Source organism: Triturus cristatus, chromosome 7 (assembly GCF_964204655.1).
Source record: "Triturus cristatus chromosome 7, aTriCri1.1, whole genome shotgun sequence".
Classification (NCBI taxonomy): Eukaryota; Metazoa; Chordata; class Amphibia; order Caudata; family Salamandridae; genus Triturus; species Triturus cristatus.
This window is the reverse complement of record NC_140590.1, coordinates 1,581,042,073-1,581,054,214: the sequence shown is the minus strand read 5'-3', so window position 1 is coordinate 1,581,054,214 and position 12,142 is coordinate 1,581,042,073. Positions and strand designations below refer to the sequence as shown.

Genomic DNA, 12,142 nt, shown 5'->3' with positions numbered 1-12,142 from the left:
TTCCACTTGATCCGAAAAGGGAGGTGGTTTTATACCTTGGCCTTATGTTTGTATTCCATTTCAATTATATTGCCAGCCTAAATGCCCTGTATGGAAAATATAATTCCATAATACAGACATATTTTGCTATGTTCCGATATCATTGAAATTTTTCTAAAGATCACATGAGTCCTCGTACACCAAGCCTTCTGCTTGAGCTTCTTGGTTAGCTTTCGGCAAGTCAATCAGTCAACAGGTTGAATCAAACTCTGTTAGTAGAATTCAAAAAAGTGTTTTTACCAGTACTTAAATTGAGGCGGTGGTTTCCGGTGCTCAGCACCTAAACCTAATTGTCGGCACCTACACCTATGACAGTCTGCCACATTGTGTCACTGTTTGTCTAATTTAGAGATAAGCTCAACAACAGCAGTTTATTAATTCAGTATACATGAAAATTACTAATATCTGCCGCTCCAGCCATTGTTATAACGCTGGGTGGCCTGGAAGAGTCTGAATTATCTCACGTTTGGGAGTGCGATGGTTAATATTTGTGTGGGTTCTGTCATTGGCAGCGCAGGCAGAGGCAATGGGTGGTGCAAGCTGCAGTGAACTCCTGAAGAGGGCCCTGACACTTTTTTATTTTTTTTTGTAACAAATTAAACACTTATTTTCTCTGATAACATGCTATAAGATACAGGAATTGGCTGAACAGCAAGCTGCAGATGACACCCAATGCTATGAAACCATCTAATTCAAGATTTTAACTGAGGGCTGATTGACGAAAAATGTGTAAGACTGTTTTTTACCTGAAGTTCCTCTGTGTTACATGAGCTGCACAAGGTTCAGCTCTGGGTGGTGCTGTTAAAGTGCTTTTTATTTTTCACCCCATGAATCTAACATGTACTCATCTTACCCGGTAAAACTCATAGTTGAGTGGCCTTCAGGCCAGATTTTTTTTTAAGTCATATAACAAAATAGAGCTTGGAGAAGTAGTGGTAGGGTGCAAATTCCAGTCGAAACATAATGTGTGTCAATTTGCCAATAAATCTAATGTTATTTCAAAAATAGCTACAAAACTGACACTATGCTTGTTGACAAAATGCATGCTACTTATTCCAGTGCAATCCATTTAATAATGTATGATTAAAAATATTTGTAATTTATTACATTTTTAAGGGGCTCTGGGAGTGGAAAAAGCTCAAAAAACACTGCTCTGAAAAACATTTGTGCTGTGCAGGAACTGCCACTTTCTCCAACTAAGACCTGGGCGTAGCTTCAGAGTGGGTGGGTGGGGTGCTACAACCCCCAATAAATTTACTTTCTAGTAAACAGTTGTATACAGGTGTTTTCAGTCTGGTATGGCGAATTGTCAGTCAGATTGAACCTGAAATATTTAAACACACATTCACACAAAAAACACACACACACACCTCAAAAATGTTGGGTATTTAACAAAATATTGTTTTTAAGTACCCCAAACAATCCACAATCCTCTTCCTTTCCACTGCCCCTTAAACTCCCCTCAGGCACAGCTTCGCACATATTGTATTTGAACATGATATGTCAGCGTGATTGTTGGAAAATCTGAAGCTCGCCCGCCCCAATCTTACTGGTCAAGCTACACCCTTGGCTATGACCTCAAATGAATGAGTGTTTGTATGTCAGGGTCAGGGACCGGCAAGCCAATAGCCCTTTGTTTCTAAAGGCACTAGAGCAAGTTTAAAGCCTCTGTGTTTTTTAAAAAAAAGCTGCTATATGATTTCATATACAGAAAAGTTTACCAGGCCCATTTGAGTGCAGTGCAAAGAAAGGCATCACCGTGTGTTACTTAATGTAATGAGCTAATTCGTTCCAGTTTTAAAGGGAGGGCTTCTGCCAAGAACCGCAGATTGGCTGCGCCTCAGCTCTTCGCCCTGGTAATCGACTGGATTTGAATTGTGCGAGGTCCAAGTTTGCCTCAATGATATGAAGTAGGGGCGAGCTCTGTCTTGCTCTACACTTGTACACAAAGCTGAGCTCAGGTCTGCTGCTACTACTCTGGACCTGTCCAAATCGCTGGTCCAGAAGCTCCAAGTCATTCAACACCCTGAAGCCAAATTCTTGCTCAAAATACCCATCTCCATGCAACTATCGGGCTTTCACCGGCTCCCCATCGAAAAGCCATTTAATTTCAAGTCTGGCTCTTCTTAAGGGCTTGTCACTGAAATCTCCCCACACCTCTTTTGAGCATAGCCACCCTCCACCAGCATTTGCAAAAACTACATTCGGCCAATGACCACCTAATGGTGATTCCTAGGATAAATAGACTGTGACAAGGTGGTCGTCCTTTCTGCAACTTTGCCTCTGTTGTCCGGAGTGCCTGCCAGAGGACATCCACAAATCCCAAGCTAAAATCCAGTTAGGGATAAACTCAAAACGTGACAATTCACCATAGCTGCTCCTTGTAGTTTTTTTCTGTCTTCATGGCCAGTATGCCCCGTGTCTGGGACATGGTTGTCTGTTTCGAACAGTGTCCTGATTTATTCATTTCATTTATAAAGTTTTATATAGCGCGAACATGACCCTTGCGGGTATCCTAGTGCTTTACAAAGATCAAGGCGACATGAATAAAAATAACCTCATCAAGGAGAGATAAGGTATGGGAGAATCTCCTAGAGAGAAAACCACCGGTTCCAGGTGGACAGCAACCAATAGAACAGAGTAAGCACATAGTTTGCGAGAAATAATATACTCCTTTGACTCTGTTACATTGAGGGGATCAGTATCCATAGCATATCAGATCTTTCACCTACCTGTTGACACCTAATACCGACCTCCTTCTATCCGACATACACAAAGCAAGACCATAACCAGATTGGAATAGTTTTGTGTGCGGGTCCCAGTCTATAACTAGTCACTCCTACAGGAGGTTTCTACGACGTGCCAGCCAGTCTTCTGCGCAGTGCTGCAGACCATGGCCACCTAAATCCCAACAGGTGGCCTGTCCAGCTATTTTTCTCCTTTTTCTGTTCATTCCTAAGGAATCTGAGGCATCTGTTAAGCTGTAAACAACACCCAGCTAAAGTATAAATAAAGAAATGTACTATCTTTACAATGTACTTTAAAGAGACACAAGTTCAGACTTAAGTGGGATTTTTACCCCATCATCCATCTCCTCAGAAAGTGTTATCACTGGTTTCCTGCCAAAGTCGTCAATAAAAAAAATATTAAAAAAGCCAGGAAACCTGACTTCTTCCCTATCGTCCAAATCCTAAAAAACGTACATCACTGCATTTCCCAGCATTCATCTATACAAAGAGACACCACTTCCTGCTTTCTCCAAAGTCAGTCAACTCCTCATGGTGTCCCACCACCAATGCATTCTAGTCAGGCAATGCCCTTGCCAATATCCACCCTTTGAGTGGGCATCGACAAGGGCAAAGGGCGGACATAGATGAGAGCAATGCCTGTTTTTGCCTTTTAGGGCCAGGAAAGGCCTAAGGCCAGAACCCCTGTTTCACTGACATTTACAAGGTTAGATATAATCATGTGCCTCACCCTGCACCCCACACTGTCAGTCCCTTCAATCACAAATAGACCTAGACGACATAAATGTTCACAACACATAGGCCCAACCTCTTACATATCCCACTAAATACCATACCCCCTCAAACTATACTACACAAATTCCAACTAATGCTCATTAACCTTTGTTCTGCAGTACTCCATGCACCAGACATCACAGACCTCATCTATCACAAGCTTGATGACTTATTCATCATAAGAATATGGTACACCCTCACATCTATGTACATCCTTGACATCTTTCCTACAGGCTACAGCATCTGTAATGAGGACACTATAAATTTAAGAAGGGAAGTGGCCTCAATGTCATCCATAAGTACTCCTGGTGCTGCTTCCTAGTCAAGCAAATGACACTACAATCCATGGAGCTCCTAAGATCCCACATCCTTCAGTTCAGACCACCACCTTCCATGTCATATAGAGGCCTTTCGGGAAGAACAAGGATGTCAATGATGAATTCTTGGGTGTCCTCACTACCTCATCCATCTGGCACACCTTCACTACCCTCTTGTGTGACTTCAACCTCCGAGACAACACAACCTCAAAATGTATGAGACACCCTCCTTAACCTTATCACCATACTCTCTGGTACTGCACTTCACCAACAAACACACTCTAAAGGCCATATCCACAACCTTATCACCAACATCACTAACAAATGAAGGCACACCACCTATAGCCCTGGACTGAACCCACAATCACTTTCTCCCTGCTCAGCATCCTACCAACAAACCAAGATCAACCCAAAAGAGTAGACCAGACCTTCAGATCCTTCAAAACATTTTCATCTACAACCTACCTCTTGAACTCCTTTCTCTCCCTACATAGAGGCCAGATTCTGCAGCTAGTGTAACACGGGACAAGAGGGAGAGGAGCAGAGGGGCCAGGCTATGCAGTTATTGGACGAGAAGGAGCCTAGAGGGCAGACTCTGCTGTCAGTCTAATGGGAGACGAGGGTAAAGGAGCGTAAACAGTCTGCGTAATGGGAGATGAGCCAAGACGTTGGGCTCTCTCTGCCGTCAGTGTAGGTAGGTGCATGAGAACAGAGCTTGGAGGCCGGCCTGTGCAGTCAGTGTAACATTGAGCGGCCTGGATTCCTTGTAATCGACAGGACAATAGAATCCAGGATCTGCAATCATTGCAAAGGGAGAGGAGCCTGTAAGTTAGGCTTTGTAGTAAGTATCAAAGGGGGTAGGGCCTCTGTGTACATTCTCTGGAGTCAGTGTAAAACCTGAGAAACTCAGAGGCCACACTGTAGCTGGTGTAAGGAGAAAGGAGCAGAGAAATGTCTACGTATCGACGCGTAAGGCAGTCGCAAGAGGCCATTGTATGGTGGTGGCCATTCGTTCTTGATACAACTATAGAAATGCTAAATTTTGCCCCGTAGGTTTTGCGAAACTTTATGAAGTTGTTCTCTTTTTTGAAGTTCCCAATTGTAGGAAGTTGTTGAAGGGTTACAAGTACGCAGCAGGTGAAATGCCCTGCAAAAAAATCTCCACAAAACTATTTTATTTATTTTGTCTTCAGACACATTTTTGCAACGGTGGGAAATTTCGTGAGTTTGCTGGGTTTCTGACCTCTGTAAAAATAAGCAGATAAAAAATGAATTTTGCAAAAATATATAAAACAAAACTCAGCCATTGCTTTTTTAAAAAACATACACTTGAGAATAAAGTTACTCTGTGCTACAGGAAATAGAAAGGGACAATCCGACCAAAGAAATCCAAAACACAATAGCAGACAAAAAAGAAACAATACAAATGAGAGACAACACACTGGCCTGACACACTTTTTTTTTGGCAGACTACATGGCAGCGATATTTAATAGGTTTTCGCTCATTATAATCGTCCTTTAAAGAATGCACGCTTCCTGTCGGCTTTGTTACTCAAGGCCCTCAGCCATTCATCCCAGCAGCCATTAAGAAAAGTTCTATATTTGGTTACCTCAATGACTCGAAGTGTAATCCAGGCGTTTTCAGAAGCACGTGCCTTTGTCCACTTCCTGTGGGAGCAGCGAGGGCCTATATATAGCATTGAATGACTGTGCTAAGAGTGGTCTTTCAACGTGCATTTGCCGCTATTGTTTTCATATTGAGGTTAAGCTATGACGGTGTCTTCTCGTTACCAGGGAGATTGCCAGACCCGAGAGGAAGCTGTCGCGTTGGGCGTTGGACTCTGCAATAACGGTTTCATGCACCATGGTAATTCATCCTTATATTTTATTGTAATGGGCTATGTGCAATAACTCTGTTACATACAAAGTACATAAGTGGAACATGCACATAATGTCCCAGTTATTGCCCAGAAATGTATACTAAGAATCGGGAAACGGACTTTAAGGCATGCATGGTAAAGGCATATGCGTGGTAAAGACTTGCGTGGTAAAGCTAATGCATGGTAAAGGCATTGCATTGTAAAGCTTGTGTGGTGAAGGCATGTGTTTGTCGTACATCCCTAAGATGCAAATTCAGGGCCTGGTTTGGGGGTTGGCAGACGGGTTACTTGGTCACAAACATGATGGATATCCCATCCACCTTATTAGAAAAGCATTTTGTCCTAAGGCACTTGTAGTATGATGGACTGGATACACGTTTGTGGTGGAATATCCCTCCGCCAGACTCTAAATCCAGATCCTGGTGGGCCTGGTCATTTCTTTTTAGGACAAGGACCCCAGTTTATCATGGTCGGTTACTCTTCATTTAGGAACAGGAAAAAGAGCCTTCAAATTGTTTGGACACATTGCGCAAAATATAATTTTATGCACCCGGGAATGGGTGGAATCATGGGGAGATGGCACGTGATTGCCCATTTCTGGATATGCAAACTTTAATCCCGTGTAAATTGAGCACTTTCTAATTTGCACACCCTGGCCTATAGCAAGTGAGCAATGCACTTAATTTGCACTCTAATTTTGTGTCCCAGTAATGTTCGGGCCTTTAGTAGGGTAGAACCTACCCAGTTGGTCCTGTCAAATCTTAGACACCCCAGTCAGTAGGTCAGGATACCAGCTCCCTTCCATGACACTATATATATCACAAATGAAGGAAATCATGGTGAACACACAGATGGTTTTTCTTATAGACAGCAGCCTAAAACTCCACTATGGAAACCTTTCAAGGCTAATAATTCCCACCTGAAATGTGTGAATGGTCAAGTGAATGCTAACTCATTGGAACACCCTGCCCCAGGCTTCATTAACTGCAAAGCCTATTCTACGTATTAGCCTCACACCCCTATATGCTCCCTTTTAGTGGCATTGCCAAGAACGATGATAAAGGACAGGGCTTTAAGTGGACCAGGTCCCGCCAGTGCTGAGCACCGACAGTTCTAAAAAGCAGGTGAGAGACGGGTCCCTATTGGGCTCTTCATTTTTGCCATCACACTCTGGGTGGAAAAAAAAAACTTAACTCTGCAGCAGTGCCAGCCCTCACTCCCTTAGGGATAACTCGTTAAAGTGCTTCACAGTCTCATAATTTCAGAACTGAAGGATTGTCATATTTTATTCAACGAAGTCACAGTTGTTGCTTATGCAACTACCAACCATTGACAAAGCCAATAGCCCTGGCTTGTTCTTGGTGTAATGTTACTTGTATTATATATCCGGATGCAATGACAGAAGCAGCAAAATACCAGTCGGGCGGCACACTATGCTAAGCACAGATTTTTCGCTTACGTGTTTTAAGCCACGCCCTTAATTACATTGGACATGTCCCTTCGAGAGACCCCTCCCCCCAGTTATTTCATCCCACTTAAAGCCCTGATAACGGACAATGCCCTAATAATGGATATGGAGTCCTTACCAACAGCAGACTTGGACTGTTTATTCTGCTGTGTGATTATTGTAAAACGCCAAGTATTGTAATGCACGTTACAGGATAGTCACTTAGATGGAAATCGTATGAAGATTTGGTTTTAAAATAGCAGCACAGATTAAGTTATCCTACATTTTCACATTTCCGCCCCCATCGGTGCTTCTTTCTAGTCAGGCAGCCACCTTTCCCACCTTTTAATCTTCTGTCGTTTTGCAGCTGAAACTCCAATTCAAACGTGAACATTTTAAATGGACCTTATTTCTGCTGCTAAGCGCTGCCATTCAGGAAATGTGGAAGGCGAATACATGAATTAAGTTTTACCAACTCAATCTGCAATAATACCTTTTTTAACATCGTGCTTCAAAACACACTTCTGCCACTTGCAGGCGCTGTAAATAATATATGCTATATATCACCTAATTTCAGTGCTCCGTTTGCCGACCTGGGAAGGCTCGAAGGCTGATCTCAGTCATAACCTTCATATCAGGATATGGGTCAGTTCTGAGCATTCAACTCACTGAGCCATGCTGCTGAAGGCAGCGCCTAAAACTCACATCTCAGGGAAGCCTTCCTTCTTGCCACACCCTTCCATAATAGTGTAGAATTTACCAGCCTTCATTTCACCCTCTTGGCATTGGTTGTTTTCTTTCGGTCTGTTTGTTCCACCCTCTCATTTTTCCTTCTTATTTTAGATGGTGGTTTTCTGCTGTGGTTCCCGGACTTACCACGTGCTTTTAAGTGACGCAGTGCGCTGTAATTTACCAGTTACATTTTGCCTTAGCGCACGGACAGGTTTCAATAACAGGCATTTCTGCTTTAAAACTAGTGTTTTTCGGTCAGAATGTCTGTCCTAACCCTCCTGCCCTCATTCCTCAGCGCTGCATGTGTCTAAGTAGAGGTCCGTGTCTCTGTGGCGGAGTCGCTGCTGAAGTCTGGGTCGTGTTTGCGCAGTGCTTAATTTTACGGCAGTTCGCGCCGGTGCCCAAAGCTCTGCTCAGAAACCCGAAGCCGGTGCTATTTAATGTCTACGCCCAGAATACCAAGGCTGTGCAGTGTGGAATTCACCTCAGGCCTCTTTAATCCTACCAGACACACTCTGCCCTTTTACCTCACTCTTGCAGGTTCCCACTTTCTTCCTTTGTGACAGTTTTTCCCTCTTTCTCTTCCTCCTTCTTTCCCGTTTGCGTACTTTCCCTCTCTTGCTCTTGTCAATATCTGATGAGAAAAAATAGGTGCCACCAGTGCTTTAAATGGGCCCGGTACTGCGTACTGGCACTTTTTAGGTCGAGGGACCATCCGGTCTGCCGAAGGCAGAACCGGAAGTCCGGAGATTTAATGTTTCTTAGAGTGGCTATTTAGCCCGCCTCTCTTTTTGCCTCTCCTCCATTGGCTGGCTTCCTAAACGGAGGCCAGCCATTGGAGGAGAGAGCCGTCCCTCCAAATAGGCTCTGTCTTTTTCAGTTTCGGGGGCGTGTTCCGTGCTCTTCTTTCCACTTTTTACCCACGCCCTTTTTTAGGCGTGTTTTTCTCTCCTCCAGCCAATGGCAAGAGGAGAGAAAAAGAAACACGCCCCCGAATCTGAAACCGCCGCTGCGTTTCTCCGAGGCATTTCTGCTTCGCCTCGGAGAAAGGCGGCGGTGTGTGTTTTCTTTACAACTTCCTATCTACGGCTCTTGCACCCACACCTAGAAGATGCTCTGTCATGTCTAGTGAGATACACCTACGTGACGGTACCTTTTGGCGGAGGTTGTGCATGATTTTGAACATTTCTCCTGCAAGCGTCCAGTGGGATATATTGGGGAGCATTCACTAGAATCTAGAACGCTCTTCCTGGACCAGCGAGCCCCTCTCCGGACCAGAGTTGTCGTCGCCCATATATATGTGTGAGGTAGCGGCTTAAGTGGGGAACAGCCGAGCGCTTGTTATGGCGGCGGTGTTGTGAAAGGGCTACCGAGCACTGCCGAGGAGCCCACACTGCACAGCAACACCTACCTGGAACTGTGTCCACAATTTGATATATTTTTATGTTATTTTAAAGTAAGTGATAAAGGCTGTTATTTTTATCACAGAGGCGAGGGAGCCGCTGACACATACGGTGTTATATTGACATCCATTACTTGTTAGTGCTGCTTAGAGATTTCACTTGTTTATTTTATTTTGACATCAATTTTCCAAATTGTAAGGCTTAATCACAAAATAAAAAATGAGAAGCGTCAGTGGCTGCCAGTTCCCCCGCCGCCCCCCAAAAGAGAATCTCCCGGTGCTATTAGGGAGCGGAAATGCTAGCACAAATCACCAGCGCCTTTGCGTGCCTTTTCCCACAGTGGTGGACGCCTGAGACAAGCATGTGGCGCTGTCAGGAAGCAGAAGAGCCCGAGGTGCTGCACTGTGGCTCCCTCGTAGTCCTGCTTTGGAAGCGACGTGAGCCTGCGCGAGGCTTGCGTAGCCTTTGAGTTGCCCAATGCGCTGACTTTAAGGTTCCCGACCTTCACCCATGCAACTTTCTCTCCACGTGACAAGATACTTTTCAGACGCAGCCAAGATGGAAAATATATGCGGACTTGTAATCTGCGAGTTTCTTTTATTTACATACATTGTTGCAAAAGTCCTATTTTTAACACAAACCTCGGAAAAGCGTAAAAGTCCCAATTTACGGAAGGTGTAAAGTTCTACATAAGCTCTATGTAGAACTTTTCAACTTCGCTAAATTGGGACGATTCACGAAAGTGACAAACGGACATATCCTTTCCCGGAAGGAACTTGCATGCATGTCTCCCTCCATTTAAGACGTGTGCACAGCAGCAGTACTTAATTTGTAGCCAAAAAAGTGCAGAGGCTCTCGTCAGGAGGCCCTTGCAGCTTGCACCACACGTTGCCCCTGCCAGTGACCCCACCAACACACTACTAACCCTCACACTCCTACAAGTGTGGCAGTTCTGAATATTTCAGGCCCCCAAAGCTATCAGAATGGCTTGGGCGGCAGGTGATAGTCTTTTTTTTTAATGTATATTGAAATATTAATTAACTGTTGTTGCGCTCATCTCGAAAGTAGCCAGACAGCCACCTCTATCTCACAACATCACTCACTGTTTCTATCTCACTACGTCAGAAAATACCTCACTCACTAACTCACTCTTTCACTACCTCACTCTCTATCTACCTCACTCTCTCTCACTACCTCACTCTATTTCAATACCTCACTCTCTCTCTCTATCTCACTACCTCACTCTCTCTCTGCTAATGCAATAGGTATCACATATGCAAAAAAAAAAATAATGCCAATAGAAATGACAATGCCATTTATTTAGGGATACAAAAATGAAAAAAAAACAATGAGCAATACCAATAGCTCTACCTAGAATATTGCCGAGATCATTGCATTGTAAATGCTTGTTTATTTTGAGAGGGAGAGTACCTGCACTTCTCAAGAGTGACATGATATTTTTAATTGGAGAGTACCAGCACTTCTCTGAAACAAGCAGATACCTGCACTTCTATTTTTACATTTAAGTACTGGGTGCCGCCCCCCAAAAATGAGAGCCAGTGGGCTCCACCTGCTCACGTTAAGCACTGATTTTGTCTCCGCATTTGTGCATGAAGTTTAGGGTGACCAGAATTTTAAAGCCAAAAACCGGAACATTTCACAAAAATAGAAGAAGGACTACAAGTTTACTTAAAGCGATGAGAGCGCTCCTCAGCAGAGAATTACAGAACAGGCAGTAAAAACATACATAAAATGTAATTTTTAAACCCAGTAGCTTACCTGTTAATTAAATTGCTTTCTTGAAAAAACTGCTAACTTTCCCTGCTTTGTAAAATAAAAAACACCTCCCACCGTTTTCAGTCGACCCTCTCTAAAAACCGGGACATGAGCTAAATTTCTTGAAATTTGCTGGGACAGCTGGTTAAAAACAGGTACCGTTCTGGCAAAACGGGGACGCCTGGTCACCCTAACGAAGTTGCACAAAAACATCTAAATTATTATAGCTTTTTTGTCAGTTCCTTTAGATTGTAAGTTTCGGCACCGCCAGGAGTTCTCTGTCTTACTATTAGCATATGTATATTTTGTAATTATATCGAAGGATTCACCATATGGATATCTAGAAAAGGACTCAAGCGTAATCAAAATCCCTGTCGTCTCGTGCCTAGTGGGGTGTGCTGCAGTTAGTTTTGACTCAACGTCCTCAGAGGAAGTGTAGTAATTGGCTGTTTTCATTCCCTTTGTGCATGCTCTGTCCTGCCCTGCTGCGGCATCTCTGGCTGGGTGCTGGTCTATAAAGGATACTTTATATTACACTTAGGCAGTTCAAAATAGCATCTCTTGATAATCAATGAGAGAAACTGAGGTGTAATAGATAAGTGACAGTCAAAAGTAGGCCTGGGAGAATTTTTAATTATGCTGGCATAATCGGAGTAATTTCAGTGATTACGCATTACTCTTGTGCGGCGGAATTACCAAAGTTACGCAGTTATGCCAGTTTGAGAAATTAAGAGTAATTTGGGGCTAAAATCCTACCGCTGGGGCACAGGCACATCAAACTAAGAGAGCGAGCAGCTGCCGGCAACTGCTGTTCATGTCCTGCAGCATTAAGTGCTATTTTCTTAGAGCAAAAGGCATCCTGTGGCCATTTGGGAAGGAAGGGTTCACTTTGTACTAAGAAAATAGAGCTAAATGCTGGATTACGCCTCTCACTTAATTGTGCATAATGGCGAGTAATTCTGCAGTAATTGCGCTAGAGAGAATTACTCCAATTGCACCCACCGTTAGTCAAAATCCTCAGTTAACT

General features: G+C 43.7%; 1 protein-coding gene across 1 annotated transcript in view; it reads left to right on the top strand.

The window, feature by feature from the left end:
- PREX1 (phosphatidylinositol-3,4,5-trisphosphate dependent Rac exchange factor 1) overlaps positions 1–12,142 on the top strand; it is an 824,667-nt gene that overhangs the window by 568,075 nt on the left and 244,450 nt on the right. The window contains exon 16 of the mRNA XM_085619426.1: positions 5,672–5,744. Coding sequence (XP_085475552.1) covers positions 5,672–5,744 — 73 coding nt within the window. The remainder of the gene's footprint in view (positions 1–5,671; positions 5,745–12,142) is intronic.